Here is a 24021-nt window from a genome sequence, read left to right on the forward strand (position 1 = left end):
GGCTGACGCTTTTAGCATTAGTAGTCTTTGCTAGGCCTCTGCCTCGGCTTCTCACAGTCACAAATCTTCACCACCATCTGCTCTCTCCGAGTCTCAGCTTGTTTGCCTGCAGAACTCCTTGCTGCCCGAAACAAACATGGCCACCCCGCAGCAGTCCCATTCGACCTCTAGCTGACGTCACTAGGTGACGTCTTCTTCAGTGATTGGATGGTGCTGTAGGAGCACGTGACGTATTTAATCAGATGAGCCTTCTCAGCCTTGTGATTGGCTAAAGTGTTTCATTCCGTGGTTGGGTGCTGGCCATGTGAAAGATTTGATTGGTTGGAGGCGGTGAGGCTTCAATTCGGTCTGTAGGAAACATGGCGCTGCGGGCCCTGGTCGGTGTCAAGCGGGTCATAGACTATGCGGTGAAGGTGAGACGTGCGACGGTCAGGAGGCGGAGGGCTGCCGGTCACGGGGGCAAAGGGGAAGAGGGTAACTGCTCCAGTCATTCCAGTATGTGAACTCTGGTTGTCAGGAGGAGAAGTGAGTGATGTGTGGTTGTCAGGAGGAGCAGTGTGTGGTTGTCGGGAGGAGCGGTGTGTGGTTGTCGGGAGGAGGGGGGAGCGGTGTGTGGTTGTCGGGAGGAGGGGGGGAGCGGTGTGTGGGTGTCGGGAGGAGGGGGGAGCGGTGTCTGGTTGTCGGGAGGAGAAGTGAGTGATGTCTGGTTGTCGGGAGGAGGGGGGAGCAGTGTGTGGTTGTCGGGAGGAGGGGGAGCGGTGTGTGGTTGTCGGGAGGAGGGGGGAGCGGTGTGTGGTTGTCGGGAGGAGGGGGGAGCGGTGTGTGGTTGTCGGGAGGAGGGGGGAGCAGTGTGTGGTTGTGGCGGGGGAGCGGTGTCTGGTTGTGGGGGGGGGAGCGGTGTCTGGTTGTGGGGAGGGGGAGCGGTTTCAGGTTGTCGGGAGGAGGGGGGAGCGGTGTCTGGTTGTGGGAGGGGGAGTGGTTTCAGGTTGTCGGGAGGAGGGGGGAGCGGTGTCTGGTTGTGGGGAGGGGGGAGCGGTTTCAGGTTGTCGGGAGGAGGGGGGAGCGGTGTCTGGTTGTGGGGAGGGGGAGCGGTTTCTGGTTGTGGGGAGGGCGAGTGGTTTCAGGTTGTCGGGAGGAGGGGGGAGCGGTTTCAGGTTGTCGGGAGGAGGGGGGAGCGGTTTCAGGTTGTCGGGAGGAGGGGGGAGCGGTTTCAGGTTGTCGGGAGGAGGGGGGAGCGGTTTCAGGTTGTCGGGAGGAGGGGGGAGCGGTTTCAGGTTGTCGGGAGGAGGGGGGGAGCGGTTTCAGGTTGTCGGGAGGAGGGGGGGAGCGGTTTCAGGTTGTCGGGAGGAGGGGGGGAGCGGTTTCAGGTTGTCGGGAGGAGGGGGGGAGCGGTTTCAGGTTGTCGGGAGGAGGGGGGAGCGGTTTCAGGTTGTCGGGAGGAGGGGGGAGCGGTTTCAGGTTGTCGGGAGGAGGGGGAGCGGTGTCTGGTTGTCGGGAGGAGGGGGAGCGGTGTCTGGTTGTCGGGAGGAGGGGGGTGTCTGGTTGTCGGGGGGGTGCGGTGTCTGGCTGTCAGGAGGAGAAATGAATGATGTCTGGTTGTCGGGAGGAGGGGGGAGCGGTGTGTGGTTGTCGGGAGGAGGGGGGTGCGGTGTCTGGCTGTCAGGAGGAGAAATGAATGATGTCTGGTTGGCGGGAGGAAGGGGGAGCGGTGTCGGGAGGAGGGGTGTCTGGCTGTCAGGAGGAGAAATCAGTGATGTCTGGTTGTCGGGAGGAGGGGGTTGTGGTGTCTGGCGGTCGGGGGGTGCGGTGTCTGGCTGTCAGGAGGAGAAATGAGTGATGTCTGGTTGTCGGAAGGAGGGGGGAGCGGTGTGTGGTTGTCGGGAGGAGGACCGGCTGGATTGTTGGGGCTTCTTGACCCATCATAACATCACTGACCTCAAAAACTGAACAACATTGGGACACGTGGGATCACCGCCGCACACGTCTGTATATTTGCAGCAGTCCGGGAAGCTGAGATGCGGGAGCTGTTTGTTGGCTCCTCACACTGCAGAGCTGCTTACAGGGGAAGGGACCAGAACCTTCGGAGCCACAGCTTTATGATCTGGCCGACTCTTTATTCCCAGACCAGCTCTGGCGCGACTCCAGTGGGAGGAGCCCAGGTTTGAGTTTTTCACTTTTCACCTCTTCTCCCTCTGACCCAGACTGCCATGTTACTTCTTCCCGGCCACGATTCTTCTGCAGAGTCTGTAGTGCAGATACATTTCATTTTTCCAGCACCGTCCCCACTAGTTCCCATCTGGCTCATGCCCCTAATTCTGTGCTGCACCTATTTTGTGGCGCAGTAACCCTAATACTAGAAAAAAGCCACTACTGTAATTATCCCTTAAAGAATGTGGGACAGACAGGGCCCCCGAAATCATAAAGTTCCAATTAGATGTAAGAACAATGTCCCCCAACAGGATAATGCCCTGTTGCCCCCTCAGCATTAGTAAGGAACCCTGGGTCCCCCATAGAAAGTAATAAGGGCCCTCACTAGTGGTGCTAGCATAAAATGATTACTGCCCCCTTGAAAATAATAATGCCTCTTAATACCTCCTGAAAAAGTAAATGTGTCCCTTTAGAACAAATAATGTCCTCTGAGCACCCCCTTAAAACAATACCCAAAGTCACCACTTCAAAAGTAATAATGCCCCCCTAGGAAACTAGTAATGCCTCCTGAGTGTCTTGGAAATATAGCAATCCCTCCTTTGTGCCGTACCCCAGCGGCCAAACTTCAGTATATGGAGAACTGAACATTCAGCTGCCGGGATGTCCTTGCCGCTTTGGGAAGAACAGGTTTCCTCCTCCACATAGTGGCTACATGGCAGTGATGTCATTGTGTCACCCGCGCCGGGACCCTGGGGTCTTGTCAGCCTGCTACAGCTCACGCCCTACAAGACGGAGGGTGAGAGCAGGAGGACCCAACTGTCTCACGGTCTTATTGATGTCGCTACAGCCCAAAGTGTGGGCCGTCGCGGAGGCCCGGGTCCATGTTCTCCGAGCCGTCTGTGCTAGCGATGCCTCTGATTGAGCCCCGTGTTATAGTGCAGCAATATAAGACTCTGTTCTCGGCTCTGGACGTGTGGCCACTTCTTGTCACTCATCCCATTAGTAAACAGTACCATCTGCCTCTCTCCAGTCAGAAGTGGCTGATAACAGAGGGCACTAGCCCGCCATGTACAGATGATAGGCTGCTGTGCCTTTGCTCCTTGGGGCTTAATGTGTAAATGAATGTGACCGGTGATGACGCTTTCCTGCCTTAAGCCTCTGAGATTCTCCTCCCGTCAGCGACTTTAGGAACTAATGAGGGGCCTTGTGCTGTGAATCAGCGGAGGCGGGGGAGGATGATCTGTCGCTTCCCGTCTGCTCTGGTTGCAGATGAAGTGTCGTCTTGTCATGATGAAGGAGCGGCGGCTGTCAATATCCGCAGATGATTTGTATGGAAATGGCGCAGATGCCGCTCGTCCGCCGCTTCTTTCATTCTCTCCATTTTCAGCTTTTGTTTCTGGAGGCGATGGAAGAATCAGAGGAGACGCCGTCACCGCCTCGGACGAGTACTCAGGATTGAGATGATTCTTATTGGTCGCTGATTCTGAAAGTCTTGTGATTGTGGATGAAGGGGGCTTAAAGGGCTATTTTATAAGACCCCTCAGATGGCGGCCATAGATGCAGCATCACATACTGATGACGAGTTTTACTTTACATCTTGGCTCCATCTTCTGATTAAAATCCCCTTTTTTGTCTCCCACCCATTCTGCTTTGCACAATTCACTGCAGATGGCAGCCCTATTTATGCAGGAAGGAAGCCATGTTTTTCTAATCCTTGACATCCCATTTAAGAAGACCATGCAACCACTCTGAGATCTTCTTAGTAATTAGACATCCCCTCACTGACACCTTCCCTCTGCAGGATGTAATAGTATGTTACATGTCAGGTCCGGATGTATGGAGAGGGCACAGGTGCTGAGCCCAAACCACACAGGGCAGGTGTCAGCCGTGTCCTACAGCCAGCCCTGATCAATCCCTGATCGTGGCATTTGTCATTGGCATTTTGTAATATTTTTATTATTGCACTTGGTATTTTCTGCCTGTTTTTTGGTGGGGGGTTTCAGTACATTATATGGCAAAACAATGGTGTCATTTGAAGGCACAACTCCTCCGGCAAAAGAAAATAATCCCAAAATAATTACGGTAATAAAAAACAGAAACAAGCTCAAAATAATAAAAAAAAAAAAAAAAAGGCCCAAATAATAAAAATAATCCAAAAATAAACTCTTATTATTATATAATAGTAAAAAATAATAAAAAATTCCCGAATAATGTTAGAAAGAAATGTGCCAAATAATTAAAACAAATCCAAAAATAATTAAAAAAATCCCATAATAGTAAAGAAACAAGCCCAAAATAAAAGTGAAAAATGAAATTTTTTTAAATTTAAATGAAGATTGGCTGTGTTATTAAGGGATTAATATTAGTTCTGTAATGAGCCAGTGATGATCCCCCCTCACTTGCATATGTAAGTGAGAGGGATCATCACCGTCTCATTACAGAACTATCAATGTCTTCATAGACATTGGCGTCGTTTTTCTTTCTGCCTTGCGTTTCCGTATTGTGCCCACCAGGGGGAGCTCCGGCAGCTCAGGACGACCCTGCGGCCACTATCTTCCATTTCTCATTTTTTCCCACCTATAGCACAAATGAGATTTGACTTAACATATTCCTTATCTCGTTTGCCTCCTATCAGAGGAGATTGTGAACAGCGCAGATAGTAAAGGTGTTCTGTCTAAACGGTCCGGTGCGGCACGGCTCTGCAGCGGCAGGGAGGGCGACGGTGCGCCGCTTCTCTCCTGGCATCTGTTCAAGGCACACAACCAACGTGTCCTTGAGATGCACTTCAGCGTCCAGATTGAATGTTTAACCTCTGCGGCAGGTGGAGACGGCTCGTCACACGGCGTCCTGCTGACATGGGAACTGTCTGCGAGGCGAGAAACGCGTTTCTTATCCATAATTAGAAAAAGATTCATTAATAAGCAGGGAAAAAAAATGACCTTTGGCATTTAATTTAGCGGATCGATGATCCCTGGGGGCTTATGTCAGGTGGTATGTGGCTATGCAGTCATATTCCCGTTCCGCACTATCCGCCTGTATCGGGGTGCGCAGGATGAACAGCGTTTTGCATGGCGCTGCGGATCCCTTTTGTTTATAAGGTCACACAGCAGCAGTTTGTCCCATTGCATCGGTGTACAAAAGAGCATCAGGAGGGGAGGTTTTGGGTGACTTTCTTGGTGAGTGAGCGCACCCACCGTAACCTTATGTTGCCTCTCTGTGCTCCGCAGGTCCGCGTGAAGCCCGATAAGACCGGCGTGGTCACCGATGGCGTGAAGCACTCGATGAATCCGTTCTGCGAGATCGCGGTGGAAGAAGCCGTCAGATTAAAGGAGAAGAAGATCGTTAGCGAGATCATAGCGGTCAGTTGTGGCCCCCAGCAATGTCAGGTACTCCACTTTTACACAGATGTAGTATATAATCGCCCCTGTCTCCCCTCTTCAGCTGGTTTAGCCCTGAATGTGCGACGGGTAGTGAATAGAGGCAGCTGCGATGACCTGGTGGCGATCACTCGGCGCTCTGGAATCTCTGTACACCCAGATCAGCTGCAAGAAAAATAAAATGGCTTCATTTTTCCAAAAACACTATTCACATCAGTGAAACTAAGCTGTGATACCAGACACAATCTGTAGACCGGTGTGGTGCTGGATTTTGGAAGGTTTTGGATTTTCTTTAGAAACTTATGTTTGCTGCAGGTTGTAAAGCGAAATCTCCCTGTGGCTTGTTTGCACTGTTATGCTGACATCTAGTGGTGAAAACTGGAAGTGTTGTCTTTAATTTTTACAAGGATAAGCAAGACTTAGACGCCTTTTACCCTTTAGTGTCTGGACTCTGCGCCGGGCTGTTGATGTCAGGTTAGCGCCCCCTGCTGAGCACTGTGCATTCATACTAAGGCAATGCATGAGCAGAGGAGTCCTCGCACTCTCTGGGCTTAATCCTGTGATCTCCTCTCACAGCTGAGGGTTTGCTACAGTTGCATCCACAATCCCTTGTGATACAATGTAACATCGAGCGTTAGACTGGTGTGATTATATTGTGATGCAGTGACCCCTGTGACAGCTAGGGGGCGCTGTATGGGACATGCACAGGCGTTCTTTCATGGTAATAGGGAAAATGGTGACCGGCAGGGTTATAAATGGCCGATATGTATCACAGGGGTGGGTGCCCTATGATGGAAGCCGAATCTTGTTGTGAATAGCAGATCTACTGCTAATGAGGTTTATTGTTTTATATGGGGTGGCTTTCAGGTGACTTGGTGAGATGGGTGGGACCAGTCACCTACAAACCCACCAAGGGGCGTGTGTCTGAACGCCAAGGATAAAGCCTGTGTGTGTGTGGCTGTGTGAAATAGGACCTTTAGTGAGGTGATAACCATGTGATCCATACCTCACCTGTGGGTGTGGTTATGGACCATATAATGTACCTGAGATCTGGTCGCAGAGGGAGAGTGTGTGTACCTGAATGGTTCAGGGTGCAAGGTCCTGGATGGTCAGTGTTGGGAGATTCTGCTAGAAGGATCGGATCCCTGGAACACGTGCTGTGACCTTGGACCTGGTGAAGCGTGAGTGTTGGGAGTCCCTGGGAGTAGGGACAGATCCCTGAATAGCACCCGGATAGGCCATGTGTATTTGCAGAGTCAGTGACGGCACTGCATTAGGGGAGCTACTGTCCGTCTGTGGATCTGGACTGTCAGGTGGCCTGGTGAGCAAGGCGTTGTCTGGGACGGTGATCCCAGTTCAGCAGCTACCCTGAGAGAGAGGACTACCAAAGAGCAGGCATCTGGAGCCGGAACTCCTGTGAGGTAACCCCAGACATGGGGATATAACTATTGGTGCCCGTGATGTTCTATGGACACTAATGAACTGAGAGAGCGGAGCTCTACTTCGATCATTAAGGATTAATTTGTCTAATGCAAGACTGTATTCTTTGTGTTTCCTAACATGGTTTATGCTGTTTAATAAACCACATGGACGGTTTAAGAGGAAAATGTTCCAGTGTGACGTGAGTCCGCTACCAAGTGAGTGTCCCCAACACATCATCTTGCTGCAGATGGTGTCACTGTGCATCGGTCAACAATACAGCGCACTTTGCACAAGGAGAAGCTGTATGGGAGAGTGATGCGAAAGAAGCCGTTTCTGCAAGCACGCCACAAACAGTCGCCTGAGGTATGCAAAAGCACATTTGGACAAGCCAGATACATTTTGGAAGAAGGTCCTGTGGACTGATGAAACAAAGATTGAGTTGTTTGGTCATACAAAAAGGCGTTATGCATGCGCTGTATTGTTGACCGATGTACAGTGACACCATCTGCAGAAAGATGCTGCTGCAGGTCTTTGGAGGTGGTCTGTGGATTGTCCTTGACTGTTCTCACCATTCTTCTTCTCTGCCTTTCTGATATTTTTCTTGGCCTGCCACTTCTGGGCTTAACAAGAACTGTACCTGTGTTCTTCCATTTCCTTACTATGTTCCTCACAGTGGAAACTGACAGGTTAAATCTCTGAGACAACTTTTTGTATCCTTCCCCTGAAAAGCTATGTCGAATAATCTTTGTTTTCAGATCATTTGAGAGTTGTTTTGAGGAGCCCATGATGCCACTCTTCATAGGAGAATCAAATATGAGAACTACTTGCAAGTGGCCACCTTAAATACCTTTTCTCATGATTTGATACACCTGGCTATGAAGTTCAAAGCTCAATGAGGTTACAAAACCAATTTAGTGCTTCAGGAAGTCAGTAAAAAGTAGTTAGGAGTGTTCAAATCAAGAAAATGATAAGGGTGCCCATACTTTTGCACCGGTCAAATTTTGTTTAAATGCAGATTGCACATTTTCTGTTAGTACAATAAACCTCATTTGAATCCAGAAATATAACTGAGTCCATCAGTTATTAGATATATGAAACTGAAATAGCTGTTGCAAAAACCAAAATTGTTATAAAGAAAAAAGGTTAACATTAATAGGGGTGCCCGAACTTTTACATATGACTGTGTGTGTATATATACAGTGGGGAAAAAAATTATTTAGTCAGTCAGCAATAGTGCAAGTTCCACCACTTAAAAAGATGAGAGGCGTCTGTAATTTACATCATAGGTAGACCTCAACTATGGGAGACAAACTGAGAAAAAAAAATCCAGAAAATCAAATTGTCTGGTTTTTTTTTCATTTTATTTGCATATTATGGTGGAAAATAAGTATTTGGTCAGAAACAAAATTTCATCTCAATACTTTGTGATATATCCTTTGTTGGCAATGACAGAGGTCAAACGTTTTCTGTAAGTCTTCACAAGGTTGCCACACACTGTTGTTGGTATGTTGGCCCATTCCTCCATGCAGATCTCCTCTAGAGCAGTGATGTTTTTGGCTTTTCGCTTGGCAACACGGACTTTCAACTCCCTCCAAAGGTTTTCTATAGGGTTGAGATCTGGAGACTGGCTAGGCCACTCCAGGACCTTGAAATGCTTCTTACGAAGCCACTCCTTCGTTGCCCTGGCGGTGTGCTTTGGATCATTGTCATGTTGAAAGACCCAGCCACGTTTCATCTTCAATGCCCTTGCTGATGGAAGGAGGTTTGCACTCAAAATCTCACGATACATTGCCCCATTCATTCTTTCATGTACCCGGATCAGTCGTCCTGGCCCCTTTGCAGAGAAACAGCCCCAAAGCATGATGTTTCCACCACCATGCTTTACAGTAGGTATGGTGTTTGATGGATGCAACTCAGTATTCTTTTTCCTCCGAACACGACAAGTTGTGTTTCTACCAAACAGTTCCAGTTTGGTTTCATCAGACCATAGGACATTCTCCCAAAACTCCTCTGGATCATCCAAATGCTCTCTAGCAAACTTCAGACGGGCCCGGACATGTACAGGCTTAAGCAGTGGGACACGTCTGGCACTGCAGGATCTGAGTCCATGGTGGCGTAGTGTGTTACTTATGGTAGGCCTTGTTACATTGGTCCCAGCTCTCTGCAGTTCATTCACTAGGTCCCCCCGCGTGGTTCTGGGATTTTTGCTCACCGTTCTTGTGATCATTCTGACCCCACGGGGTGGGATTTTGCGTGGAGCACCAGATCAAGGGAGATTAACAGTGGTCTTGTATGTCTTCCATTTTCTAATTATTGCTCCCACAGTTGATTTCTTCACTCCAAGCTGGTTGGCTATTGCAGATTCAGTCTTCCCAGCCTGGTGCAGGGCTACAATTTTGTTTCTGGTGTCCTTTGACAGCTCTTTGGTCTTCACCATAGTGGAGTTTGGAGTCAGACTGTTTGAGGGTGTGCACAGGTGTCTTTTTATACTGATAACAAGTTTAAACAGGTGCCATTACTACAGGTAATGAGTGGAGGAAAGAGGAGACTCTTAAAGAAGAAGTTACAGGTCTGTGAGAGCAAGAAATCTTGATTGCTTGTTTCTGACCAAATACTTATTTTCCACCATAATATGCAAATAAAATGAAAAAAAAACAGACAATGTGATTTTCTGGATTTTTTTTTCTCAGTTTGTCTCCCATAGTTGAGGTCTACCTATGATGTAAATTACAGACGCCTCTCATCTTTTTAAGTGGTGGAACTTGCACTATTGCTGACTGACTAAATACTTTTTTTCCCCACTGTATATATATATATATATACACACACACACACTCACTGGCCACTTTATTAGGTACACCATGCTAGTAACGGGTTGGACCCCCTTTTGCCTTCAGAACTGCCTCAATTCTTCGTGGCAGAGATTCAACAAGGTGCTGGAAGCATTCCTCAGAGATTTTGGACCATATTGACATGATGGCATCACACAGTTGGCGCAGATTTGTCGGCTGCACATCCCTGATGCGAATCTCCCGTTCCACCACATCCCAAAGATGCTCTATTGGATTGAGATCTGGTGACTGAGGAGGCCATTTGAGTACAGTGAACTCATTGTCATGTTCAAGAAACCAATCTGAGATGATTCGAGCTTTATGACATGGCGCATTATCCTGCTGAAAGTAGCCATCAGATGTTGGGTACATTGTGGTCATAAAGGGATGGACATGGTCAGCAACAATACTCAGGTAGGCTGTGGCGTTGCAACGATGCTCAATTGGTACCAAGGGGCCCAAAGAGTGCCAAGAAAAAATTCCCCACACCATGACACCACCACCACCAGCCTGAACCGTTGATACAAGGCAGGATGGATCCATGCTTTCATGTTGTTTACGCCAAATTCTGACCCTACCATCCGAATGTCGCAGCAGAAATCGAGACTCATCAGACCAGGCAATGTTTTTCCAATCTTCTACTGTCCAATTTCGATGAGCTTGTGCAAATTGTAGCCTCAGTTTCCTGTTCTTAGCTGAGAGGAGTGGTACCCAGTGTGGTCTTCTGCTGCTGTAGCCCATCTGCCTCAAAGTTCGACGCACTGTGCGTTCAGAGATGCTCTTCTGCCTACCTTGGTTGTAACGGGTGGCAATTTGAGTCACTGTTGCCTTTCTATCAGCTCGAACCAGTCTGCCCATTCTCCTCTGACCTCTGGCATCAACAAGGCATTTCCGGCCACAGAACTGCCGCTCACTGGATTTTTTTTCTTTTTCGGACCATTCTCTGTAAACCCTAGAGATGGTTGTGCGTGAAAATCCCAGTAGATCAGCAGTTTCTGAAATACTCAGACCAGCCCTTCTGGCACCAACAATCATGCCACGTTCAAAGGCACTCAAATCACCTTTCTGCCCCATACTGATGCTCGGTTTGAACTGCAGGAGATTGTCTTGACCATGTCTACATGCCTAAATGCACTGAGTTGCCGCCATGTGATTGGCTGATTAGAAATTAAGCCTTAACACACAGTTGGACAGGTGTACCTAATAAAGTGGCCAGTGAGTGTATATATACAGTATATATATAATCTCAGTTTCTCTGTGAGGGTCTGATGAGCACTCGGCTTGGTGAGCAGCGTTGCCCACAGGCCGTGCAGCAGTGAGAAGCTAATTTAATCCTGATGTCCTCTGGGGGCCGTTTGGACATCCAGCGATTGGGTAAATGAAGCCGCCTGTCACTGCCGGAGAAACGCTGAAGGTAAAGGTAGGTGCGAGAGGAGCGGCGTCGGCGGAGGGAAGGGGAATGCTGTCGCCTCTCATTACAGCGCAGGGTCCCTGGCGGTGGTGGCGCAGGGGCAGTAATTGGGGTTATTGATGGATTTGTTTCAGGGATCAGTCAGAGCAGAGTCCTGGGGGTCCGCAGGGCTCTTGCTCCTGCAAATGTATTGCACACTGGGCTCCCCGGATAACACGGCACATGGGCCCGGGACGTATTAATCATACAATTCAGACTCATCACCGCTGATACCCTGCGGTGCCCATGCTCCAGAGTTCACTAATCCCCCCCACGTTAAAAGGTTCCATGTGAGCAGCATGTGCTGATGTGACCGCGATGCAGCAGAGCCAGACGGGTCAGTTTATGCAATGCTCATCTGGGAGTTTTTCTCTCTGACCCCAGTGGGGTTTTTTTTTTTTTCTTTTTTCTCGTTTGGCCCCTGTCCAGGACCCAAGAGACAGAGAACATTCTCCAGGATTTTTGTTTCAAGAAAAAATAATTCAAGGCATCTTAAGGTACTGTCACACTTAGCGATGCACCAGCGATCCTGACCAGCAATATGACGCGGTCAGGATCGCTGGTACATCGCTAAGTGGTCGCTAGTGAGCTGCCACACAGGCAGATCTCACTAGCGACATTGCTGGGGTCTTACCTGTCAGACGAGGCGATGAAGACGTCCACGCGTCGCTTGTCGTCACAGCAGGAAGCCCCAGCAGGAAGCTGACTACGAGAAACAGTCCAGGACATTCTCGCGCGATCAGCGATAGCCAGCTGGGGAGCCGGTCGGAGGTAAGTATCACACATAGCGATTATCGCTGGCAATATCTCTATAACGTCACAAAATCAGTGACGTTATAGCGATGTTGCTAGCGATATCGCTTAGTGTGACAGGCCCTTTAGAGAAGTTAACTCTGTCACAGAGTTGAGCAGTAAAGATTTGTGTTCTCCTCGTTCTTCACTTCTGCGTTGGCAGTACCGGAGTGGCCTTCACTTCTGCATTGACCATACCGGTGTGGCCTTCACTTCTGCGTTGGCAGGACCGGAGCGGCCTTCACTTCTGCGTTGGCAGGACCGGAGCGGCCTTCACTTCTGCGTTGGCAGGACCGGAGCGGCCTTCACTTCTGCGTTGGCAGGACCGGAGCGGCCTTCACTTCTGCGTTGGCAGGACCGGAGCGGCCTTCACTTCTGCGTTGGCAGGACCGGAGCGGCCTTCACTTCTGCGTTGGCAGGACCGGAGCGGCCTTCACCTCTGCGGCCGGCATTCTAGGTGCCCTTGGCGTCAACTCTGCCTCACACGATGCCCTGACGCACGCCCTGAGTGGCAGCCTCAGAAGGCTGTCTTTGACGACCAGACACCGGACCAACACAAATGTTTTTGCTCCACTCTACCTTTGCTTCCTGCGCTTTTCCTTTAAAATTCCTTTAATCCAGAATCGTCGCGACTCCATATTTTTAGTTTTTTGTTGGTGCCAAGGGAGAAGTGCACATTCCTCCAGTCTGGAAACGAGCGCCAGATTACCAGATGCCATTTATTATGAGATGCTGGATTAACGGAATTGTGATGTAACAGAACCTCTCATACATGTTGGGAATTCTTTGCGTTATTATGTTTCGGGCTGTTACGGAGTTATTTATTTATTTTTTTTTTTTATCTAGTCGCCTGCGGAATCAAGACTGCGACTATAACAAATATATATAAACTTGGCACACACCAAAGGTTTCTGATGCAGAAAGGTGATTTTTAATTATACAACAGTACATACATACACAGACGTTTCGGTCTAGGACCTTCATCAATGTACGATATATTGTACTGTGAGATTCTTAGTGACTGGGCTTTGTGAGATAAGACCAATCCTGTGAGGAGGCACATGAAGCCGTCCCACTGCGTAGTGGTTTGTGGAGTGTGGACGCAGTATCCGCCGCGAATCCCAAGTGACTTGGGATTCGCGGCGGATACTGCGTCCACACTCCACAAACCACTACGCAGTGGGACGGCTTCATGTGCCTCCTCACAGGATTGGTCTTATCTCACAAAGCCCAGTCACTAAGAATCTCACAGTACAATATATCGTACATTGATGAAGGTCCTAGACCGAAACGTCTGTGTATGTACTGTTGTATAATTAAAAATCACCTTTCTGCATCAGAAACCTTTGGTGTGTGCCAAGTTTATACAGTCGTATGTAAAAGTTTGGGCACCCCTATTAATGTTAACCTTTTTTCTTTATAACAATTTTGGTTTTTGCAACAGGTATTTCAGTTTCATATATCTAATAACTGATGGACTCAGTTATATTTCTGGATTCAAATGAGGTTTATTGTACTAACAGAAAATGTGCAATCTGCATTTAAACAAAATTTGACCGATGCAAAAGTATGGGCACCCTTATCATTTTCTTGATTTGAACACTACTAACTACTTTTTACTGACTTCCTGAAGCACTAAATTGGTTTTGTAACCTCATTGAGCTTTGAACTTCATAGCCAGGTGTATCAAATCATGAGAAAAGGTATTTAAGGTGGCCACTTGCAAGTAGTTCTCCTATTTGATTCTCCTATGAAGAGTGGCATCATGGGCTCCTCAAAACAACTCTCAAATGATCTGAAAACAAAGATTATTCAACATAGCTTTTCAGGGGAAGGATACAAAAAGTTGTCTCAGAGATTTAACCTGTCAGTTTCCACTGTGAGGAACATAGTAAGGAAATGGAAGAACACAGGTACAGTTCTTGTTAAGCCCAGAAGTGGCAGGCCAAGAAAAATATCAGAAAGGCAGAGAAGAAGAATGGTGAGAACAGTCAAGGACAATCCACAGACCACCTCCAAAGACCTGCAGCATCATCTTGCTGCAGGTGGTGTCACTGTGCATCGGTCAACAATACAGCGCATGCATAACGCCTTTTTGTATGACCAAACAACTCAATCTTTGTTTCATCAGTTCACAGGACCTTCTTCCAAAATGTAACTGGCTTGTCCAAATGTGCTTTTGCATACCTCAGGCGACTCTGTTTGTGGCGTGCTTGCAGAAACGGCTTCTTTCGCATCACTCTCCCATACAGCTTCTCCTTGTGTAAAGTGCGCTGTATTGTTGACCGATGCACAGTGACACCATCTGCAGCAAGATGATGCTGCAGGTCTTTGGAGGTGGTCTGTGGATTGTCCTTGACTGTTCTCACCATTCTTCTTCTCTGCCTTTCTGATATTTTTCTTGGCCTGCCACTTCTGGGCTTAACAAGAACTGTACCTGTGTTCTTCCATTTCCTTACTATGTTCCTCACAGTGGAAACTGACAGGTTAAATCTCTGAGACAACTTTTTGTATCCTTCCCCTGAAAAGCTATGTTGAATAATCTTTGTTTTCAGATCATTTGAGAGTTGTTTTGAGGAGCCCATGATGCCACTCTTCATAGGAGAATCAAATAGGAGAACTACTTGCAAGTGGCCACTTTAAATACCTTTTCTCATGATTTGATACACCTGGCTATGAAGTTCAAAGCTCAATGAGGTTACAAAACCAATTTAGTGCTTCAGGAAGTCAGTAAAAAGTAGTTAGGAGTGTTCAAATCAAGAAAATGATAAGGGTGCCCATACTTTTGCACCGGTCAAATTTTGTTTAAATGCAGATTGCACATTTTCTGTTAGTACAATAAACCTCATTTGAATCCAGAAATATAACTGAGTCCATCAGTTATTAGATATATGAAACTGAAATAGCTGTTGCAAAAACCAAAATTGTTATAAAGAAAAAAAGGTTAACATTAATAGGGGTGCCCAAACTTTTACATATGACTGTATATATTTAGTTCACGGATTGGGATCCTACTTGGGCACCACCTACAATTCTCAGGGTTGTGCCAACGGTTTTGTTCTTACCTTGCGACTATAACAAGGCCCTACAACAGAAAGCAGAAAAAAAAAAATATTGATGCAGCTTTGGCTGTGAATGGAGTAGAAAGCAAATTCAAATGACAACAAAATGTTAATTGCGGAAAATAGTTTATTTTTTAATTTCTGGTCTGAGTTCCCCACTGTCACCAGTAGGGGACGCTGTCCTCTCTTCCTCAGCAGATCTCTCACACCTCCTTACTCTTTATGGCGATGGCACCCCCACACTGCGCCCACTGCTGCGCGAGGTAGACACCTGCCTGGTCCGACGCTCGTGTAAAATAAGGAAAGCAAATGTGCGTCGTAAATATGCCAGGAATCCCCCGGAACATCCCGCCATGTCATCCAGGCAAATAAATATATAGCATTATTTTTTTTTTATTTAAATTTAGATATTCCATCACTTGTTCTTCAAGGGAAATGTACACCTTTTATTCAGTCCTTCGAAGGCAAAGGGGATCTTGATAGGGGTTGTGCAACATGGCTTCTTCTAAAAAAAAAAAAAAACAGCGCGACCTCTGACCGCAAGGTTGCCAGCGATATTATACCTCAATTCCATGCAATACCAGACACAACCTGTGGACAGAGGCGGCGCCGTTTCTGCAAGAAAACTGCTTATTTTTCTAAACTTGGGCATCCACTTTAAGAGATTAGTATATTTTTTTTTTTTTTTTTAAAGCCGGAGGCTCGTGGCCTTTGCTCACAAGGGTTGAATATCTGCTATGGATGTTGCTCAGTTCAGAGATGACTCCCGTGCCCCTCTTGGATGTGCTTCCTACCCCCCCCCCTCTGCCCCGTGTGTCATGCCCGGCAGATGCATCGGCTTCACATCTCCGGAATGAGGGGCTCAGAGGCCCCGGCTTCATTCACAGGATCGGTCCCCCCAGCAACCAATACTCAGACCTGTCAGTTCCGCTTTTCTGCTCTAGTAATTTTGCAGCAGAAAGTCATCCACGGTTTGTCTGGTGCCGCTCATGTCAGTCAGAAATGCACCGAGGAGGCCCCTCCATCACACAAGCCTGTACATCGGGATGTGCTCTGCCCTCCACAATTATCTGAGGGCCACAAGGGCCCAGCCTGTTTCAGAATACCATGCTTATTTGGCAGTGTAGACTGACACACAAGCAGTGTGCAAGCAGAGTGTGGCTGTCTGACCTATCAGGGTCTGTGGAAAGCTCCTTTAAGTGGTCGTCATCTGCTACCTGTGCACCTTGCTATTGGCTGAATTTTTTTTTTTTAATTTTTAGTATTTTTTTATTGCTTTTTTTTTCTATTTAGTAATGGGTTTTTTTTATACATTTTTCTCCATAGTATTGCACCTCTGTTTTCAAAGAAATATGTTGATTTTCTAGTTTTCATTGCTTTTTTTTCTTTTTGATGCTTTGTTTTTTTTTATTCTTAATCTTTTAAAAGTGTGTTTTCTTTAATCTTTAGTATTTTTATGTTTTACTTTTTCATTCTTTTTTTATTTAATGTATTTTAATTTGATTGTTTTTCTTTTTATTTTGAGGTTGTTTTATTGTGCCTTTTATGTCATTTTCAGTCTATTTATAGTTTTTTGCCTTTTTATGAAAAAAAATTATTCAGTTTTTTGCTCCTTATTTCTGATAAATTACCGTAATATAGATTAACAAATGTATTTTATATATTTTTATCCTTTTTACAGAGAAAAGAATAAAAAAGATTCTAAATCTGTTTTTGCTGTCAGTCACTTTTTTTTTTTTTTTAAATATACTGCGCAGACCAAAAGTTTGGACACATCTTCTCATTCAAAGAGTTTTCTTTATTTTCATGACTATGAAAATTGTAGATTCACTCTGAAGGCATCAAAACTATGAATTAACACATGTGGAATTATATAATTAACAAAAAAGTGTGAAACAACTGAAAATATGTCTTATATTCTAGGTTCTTCAAAGTAACCACCTTTTTGCTTTGGTTACTGCTTTGCACACTCTTGGCATTCTCTTGATGAGCTTCAAAAGGTAGTCACCGGAAATGGTTTTCACTTCACAGGTGTGCCCTGTCAGGTTTAATAAGTGGGATTTCTTGCCTTAGAAATGGAGTTGGGACCATCAGTTGTGTTGTGCAGAAGTCTGATGGATACACAGCTGATAGTCCTACTGAATAGACTGTTAGCTGCTTTTTTCTTGCCATAATACAAATTCTAAGTAAAGAAAAACGAGTGGCCATCATTACTTTAAGAAATGAAGGTCAGTCAGTCCAAAAAATTGGAAAAACTTTGAAAGTGTCCCCAAGTGCAGTGGCAAAAACCATCAAGCGCTACAAAGAAACTGGCTCACATGAGGACCGCCCCAGGAAAGGAAGACCAAGAGTCACCTCTGCTGCGGAGGATAAGTCCATCCAAGTCACCAGCCTCAGAAATCGCAGGTTAACAGCAGCTCAGATTAGAGACCAGGTCAATGCCACACAGAGTTCTAGCAGCAGACACATCTCTACAACAACTGTTAAGAGGAGACTTTGTGCAGCAGGCCTTCATGGTAAAATAGCTGCTAGGAAACCACTGCTAAGGACACGCAACAAGCAGAAGAGACTTGTTTGGGCTAGAGAACACAAGGAATGGACATTAGACCAGTGGAAATCTGTGCTTTGGTCTGATGAGTCCAAATTTGAGATCTTTGGTTCCAACCACCGTGACTTTATGCGACGCAGAAAAGGTGAATGGATGGACTCTACATGCCTGGTTCCCACCGTGAAGCATGGAGGAGGTATGATGGTGGTGCTTTGCTGGTGACACTGTTGGGGATTTATTCAAAATTGAAGGCATACTGAACCAGCATGGCTACCACAGCATCTTGCAGCGGCATGCTATTCCATCCGGTTTGCGTTTAGTTGGACCATCATTGTCCTGTTGAAAAATAAATGACCCCAAACACACCTCCAGGCTGTGTAAAGGCTATTTGACCAAGAAGGAGAGTGATGGGGTGCTATGCCAGATGACCTGGCCTCCACAGTCCCCATACCTGAACCCAATTGAGATGGTTTGGGGTGGGCTGGACCACAGAGTGAAGGCAAACGCGCCAACAAGTGCTAAGCATCTCTGGGAACTCCTTCAAGACTGTTGGAAGACCATTTCCGGTGACTACCTCTTGAAGCTCATCAAGAGAATGCCAAGAGTGTGCAAAGCAGTCATCAAAGCAAAAGGTGGCTACTTTGAAGAACCTAGAATATAAGACATATTTTCAGTTGTTTCACACTTTTTTGTTAATTATATAATTCCACATGTGTTAATTCATAGTTTGGATGCCTTCAGAGTGAATCTACAATTTTCATAGTCATGAAAATAAAGAAAACTCTTTGAATGATAAGGTGTGTCCAAACTTTTGGTCTGTACTGTATATTTAATAAAAAAAAACAAAAAACCTTTCTCTACAGGCAGGCATGGTATGTCAAGCTCTTCTCCTAGTATTTTTAGGTTGCGCTCTCTGCCCTAGTCCTCATGTATGTTTTTCCCTCCTCTGGTTAATGATTCAGAAAGCCGTGTCCTGACGCTTTCCGCTCGCTCCCTCCTCCACCATTTCTAAATGTCACGGCGGCGATCGCGTATCTCCGTGAGCGTGCAGTGCTCACCAACAGGGCGGTGATTAGTAGATTTCGTATTCAGCAATCTTGTGGTTAAGGAGAGACAATTGAGCTTCTCTGGCAGAGCTGAAGCATCAGAGATGATTACTGCATCTGTTGGGCACTTTTTTTTTTTTTTCTTCTACATATTTTTTTTTTTTTTTTATTATTATTTTTGTATTCCCAAAGGTTGCAGATTTTTTTTTTTTTTTTTTTTTTTTTTTTTTTACACCTTGATCAACACTGCACCTGCACCACAGACAGATTGTTTTTACTTTTTAATTATGTAAATTGAAGAAAAAAAATATAATAAATTGAAAAATAAATAATCTTTATATAGCGCCAGCATATTTCTCAGCGCTTTACAATTTAAGTTTCAAAACACAAGTCAAAAGTAACGACGTTAACACTACAATCATTAAAGCAAAATAAGACGACCCTGCTCGTGAGAGCGAAGAAAGTGTTATTTATTATTATTCTTTATATAGCGCCATTAATTCCGTGGTGCTGTACATGAGAAGGGGGTTACATACAAAGTTATAGATATCGTTAACAGTAAACAAATTTACAGTGTGACAGACTGGTACAGAGGGGAAGGGACCCTGTCCTTGCGCACTTGCATTCTACATTATTTAGATATATATATATATATATATATATATCCATTTTTTTATATATTATATAATACTATATACAGTGGGTACGGAAAGTATTCAGACCCCTTTTAAATTTTTCATTCTGTTTCATTGCAGCTATCTGGTAAATTCAAAAACGTTCATTTTTTTTTTCTCATTAATGTACACTCTGCACCCCATCTTGATGGAAAAAGACAGAAATGTAGAAATTTTTGCAAATTTATTAAAAAAGAAAAGCTTAAATATCACATGGTCATAAGTATTCAGACCCTTTGCTCAGTATTGAGTAGAAGCACCTTTTGAGCTAGTACAGCCATGAGTCTTCTCGGGAATGATGCAATAAATCTTTCACACCTGGATTTGGGGATCCTCTGCCATTCTAACTTGCAGATCCTCTCCAGTTCCATCAGGTTGGATGGTGAATGTTTGTGGACAGCCATTTTCAGGTTTCTACAGAGATGCTCAGTTGGGTTTAGGTCAGGGTTCTGGCTGGGCCAATCAAGAATGGTCACAGAGTTGTTCCGAAGCCACTCCTTTGTTATTTTAGCTGTGTACTTAGGGTCATTGTCTTGTTGAAAGGTGAACCTTTGACCAAGTCTGAGGTCCAGAGAACTATGGAAGAGGTTTTCATCCAGGATATCTCTGTATTTGGCCACATTCATGTTTCCTTCAATTGCAACCAGTCGTCCTGTCCCCTGCAGCTGAAAACAACCCCATAGCATGATGCTGCCACCACCATGTTTCACTGTTGTGATTGTATTGGGCAGGTGATGAGCAGTGCCTGGTTTTCTCCACACATACCGCTTAGTATTAACACCAAAAAGTTCTATCTTTGTCTCATCAGACCAGAGAATCTTATTTCTCATAGTCTGGGAGTCCTTCATGTGTTTTTAGCAAACTCTATGCAGGCTTTCATATGTCTTTCACTGAGGAGAGGCTTCTGTTGGGCCACTCTGCCATAATGTCCCGACTGGTGCAGGGCTGCAGTGATAGTTGACTTTGTGAAACTTTCTCCCATCTCTCTACTGCATCTGTGGAGCTCAGCCACAGTGATCTTGGGATTCATCTTTACCTCTCACCAAGGCTCCTCTCCCACGATTGCTCAGTTTGACTGGACGGCCAGGTCTAGGAAGACTTCTGGTGGTCCCAAACTTCTATTTAAGGAATATGGAGGCCACTGTGCTCTTAGAAACCATGAATAATGCAGAAATTCATTTGTAACCTAGGCCAGATCTGTGCCTTGCCACAATTCTGTCTCTGAGCTCCTTGGCCAGTTCCTTTGACCTCATGATTCTCATTTGGTCTGACATGCACTGTGAGGTCTTATATAGACAGGTGTGTGCCTTTACAAATCAAGTCCTATCAGTTTAATTAAACACAGCTGGACTCCAATGAAGGAGTAGAACCATCTCAAGGAGGATCAGAAGGAAATGGACAGCATGTGACTTAAATATGAGTGTCTGAGCAAAGGGTCTGCATACTTATGACCATGTGATATTTCAGTTTTTCTTTTTTAATAAAGTTGCAAAAATTTCAAGTCCAAGATGGGGTGCAGAGTGTACATTAATGAACTTTTTTGAATTTGCCAAATGGCTGGTAAATTCAATGTTGGCAATGCGTTCCACAGACCGGATTCTATTATTAGTGGGATACATATAATCTATCCATATTATTTCTGAATGACGAGAATGATTATTCACAATCTAACTGTTGTTCTCTGATCTCCATATCTAAAATACGTATTTTTTACTATCACACGTGCTACATAGAACTGATCAGATGATCTAATTAGATTTGGTGTGATATATGTTTTGTCATATATGATCTGTTATATTTGAGTTCTAGCTGCCTGGGGATACGCATGGTCCTCCTTTATTTGCGTTCCATCCATACTTAATGCACATATTTCCGGATTCGGGCACTAACACCCCGGAAATCCACAATCTGATTTGTGGTGGAATGCATCTATTTCCGGACATACACATTGTGGTCCGGAAGTTATAATGAGGTGGAATGCATTGCTCTTCCGGTCATGCGCATTGGCGCCGCGGAGGATAATTGTGGGTGTGCGGCAATGTTGACTGGACTGCTCCTCCGGTCATGCGCTTTAGCGCCCTAGGGGGGAACGCACTGGTAAGATTCCATTTGCCACCGGAGACTTTTTGGATGCAACTTCCAGGTTCCTTCCGGTCTGTGGAACGCGATGGTGGCACGCACGGTAGCCGGTAATAATGTATCTCATTTGGACCCTTCATATCTAGCGATCTCTGGCCACTGAGCCGCATTTGAATCTGAACGACAATGAGCTTAGTAATCTTTGTTCCTTATCTATATTCCTGATGAACCTTGGAAGAGGGGAAACGCGTTGAGTTGCTGTGTAGCTTTGAGTGTCATTGGTGTTGCCTTTTGATTAGGTGGATGTTGTAGTGGTACATTGTATGTGGTGTCATTTAGATGGGTGTTAATTTTTATGTATACCTGAACAGTGTGTGTTTTTTTTTTTTTTGTTTTTTTTTTTTCCCCATGTCTGACTGTTTATATTTCATCAATGTGACAATTCTTTGGAGAAACATCATGGACCATTGGCTGATTTCGTATCTATCAATATATATGAATTTGTGTTGCCTTTCTCCATGGCGACCATTGATGATCTTTGCATATGTTCATATTGTATGTGTCCTGTTAGGACTCTTATCTGTGATTACTCTATTTTTCTACATTTCTCTTCTACTCCATAATATCGGTTTATTACTTTCTAAATTATTTAATATGTGGCCTTCTGTATGAAATCACCCTATTTCCTATATTTCTTAGAGCCTTTTAATATTAGCTAATTTTCTCCTACAATTGGCCAGCTTTATTTGCTATCAGGTGCTCTTGATCCTGTCGTTGCATCAAACATTATAACGTTGATTGTGCAGGATATAAATACGGAGCAGTCGCATAATGTTATCTAACGGGCACATCAGCTTTTTGGTCCCAGGGTGTTCATTCCTGATAATCAAATTATAGGGATAGGTCAGTTAGAACGTTATCTGTCAACACATAGATGTAGAGAAGTAGTTTCATATCATCTCAAGTAGACAGACATTTTTTTATCTAACATTCTCCCTGTCCCACCTACTATATATCTTGTCACTTCCCTCCCACCATTGGGGCCGTATAGGGTTAGCAGTGTAAGCCGTCGTTGAGCAGGGGCGCCATTGTGCATGATTTAGGGTGCCAACCTCTGCTGGTAGGTAGGGAGACTCAGAACAGGGTAAGGCACCTCCCTGTGGTGTGAACACTTGATCTTTTCTGGTGATGGTGTTTTTTTCTACGTTTTTAGGATTGACATTTTTAATATGTTGCATTAAAGGTTCTATTTTAATCTAATAAGTAAGAATCTCCGGTGAGCCGGTGTACAATCACTGGTGTTAGTTTTTTTTTCGGATGAGGATATCACCATCGCTGCGTATACTTAATGCCCGACCGTCATGATGAGATATCACCAGAGCTGGAACTTTTTACGTTTTCTAATAATTTCACCCGAAAGCCAAATATTCCTAGCTTTTTGTGAGTATTGTCCGTATGTATAATGTGTTTTATGTGTGTATTAGTGATGAGCGAACGTGCTCAGATAAGGTGTAGCTGTTTATCCACTTCAAATTTATGTTAAGAACCTATAACGCTGCCCTTCACCTTGCCAAACAGACCTACTTCACCACCCTGATCTCCTCACTAGCCAACAACCCCAAGAAACTTCTTGACACTTTTCACTCCCTCCTCAGGCCAAAAGCACAAGCCCCTATCACAGACATTTGTGCTGATGACCTGGCCTCCCACTTTACAGAAAAAATAGATAATATCCGTCAAGAAATCTGCTCCCAACCACCAAGTGCTGTGACTCCCATCCCTTCCTACATCTCCCCTGGCTCACTCTCCACATTTGATCCCATAACAGAAGAAGAAGTCTCCAGACTCCTCTCTTCTTCTCGTCCGACTACATGCACTACCGACCCCATTCCCTCACATCTCCTCCAGTCTCTCTCTCCAGTCGTCACAACCCACCTAACTACAATCTTTAATCTCTCCCTCTCCTCGGGCATTTTCCCATCCTCCTTCAAACACGCCATCGTTACTCCACTACTAAAGAAACCTGCTCTCGACCCATCCTGCACAAACAACTACAGACCAGTCTCCAATCTCCCCTTCATCTCTAAACTTTTGGAACGCCTAGTTTACTCCCGCCTTACCCGTTACCTCTCCATTCACTCCCTTCTAGACCCTTCACAGTCCGGCTTCCGCCCCCTACATTCGACTGAAACTGCACTCATCAAAGTGACCAATGACCTTCTGACAGCAAAACGTAACGGTTACCACTCTCTGCTCATTCTTCTTGACCTATCTGCAGCTTTCGATACTGTTGACCACCATCTCCTACTCTCTAGGCTCCAGTCACTAGGCATTAAGGACACTGCACTCTCCTGGTTCTCTTCCTATCTCTCTGACCGCTCCTTCAGTGTTTTGTTCTCTGGCTCCACGTCATCTCCTCTTCCTCTTGCTGTCGGGGTACCTCAGGGCTCAGTCCTTGGCCCCCTTCTTTTCTCTCTCTACACGGCCCCAATTGGACAGACCATCAGCAGATTTGGCTTTCAGTACCATCTTTATGCTGATGACACACAACTATACACGTCTTCCCCCGACCTTACCCCCGCTGTACTACAG

The 24021-nt window shown here is 45.5% G+C and overlaps 1 protein-coding gene across 3 annotated transcripts in view; it reads left to right on the forward strand.

The window, feature by feature from the left end:
• Positions 1 to 256: 256 nt before the first annotated feature.
• ETFB (electron transfer flavoprotein subunit beta) overlaps positions 257 to 24021 on the forward strand; it is a 32020-nt gene continuing 8255 nt past the window's right edge. For 2 of the 3 annotated variants that reach the window (XM_073570591.1, XM_073570590.1), the window contains exons 1-2: positions 257 to 413; positions 5376 to 5534. In XM_073570591.1, the coding sequence (XP_073426692.1) occupies positions 360 to 413; positions 5376 to 5534 (213 nt within the window). In that variant the 5' untranslated portion in view covers positions 257 to 359. Of the gene's footprint in view, positions 414 to 4888; positions 5022 to 5375; positions 5535 to 24021 lie in introns of those variants that run through there. The other variant, XM_073570588.1, reaches the window with a different exon arrangement.

Source organism: Dendrobates tinctorius, unplaced genomic scaffold (assembly GCF_039654945.1).
Source record: "Dendrobates tinctorius isolate UK_male_01 unplaced genomic scaffold, ASM3965494v1 ptg000028l, whole genome shotgun sequence".
NCBI lineage: Eukaryota > Metazoa > Chordata > Amphibia > Anura > Dendrobatidae > Dendrobates > Dendrobates tinctorius.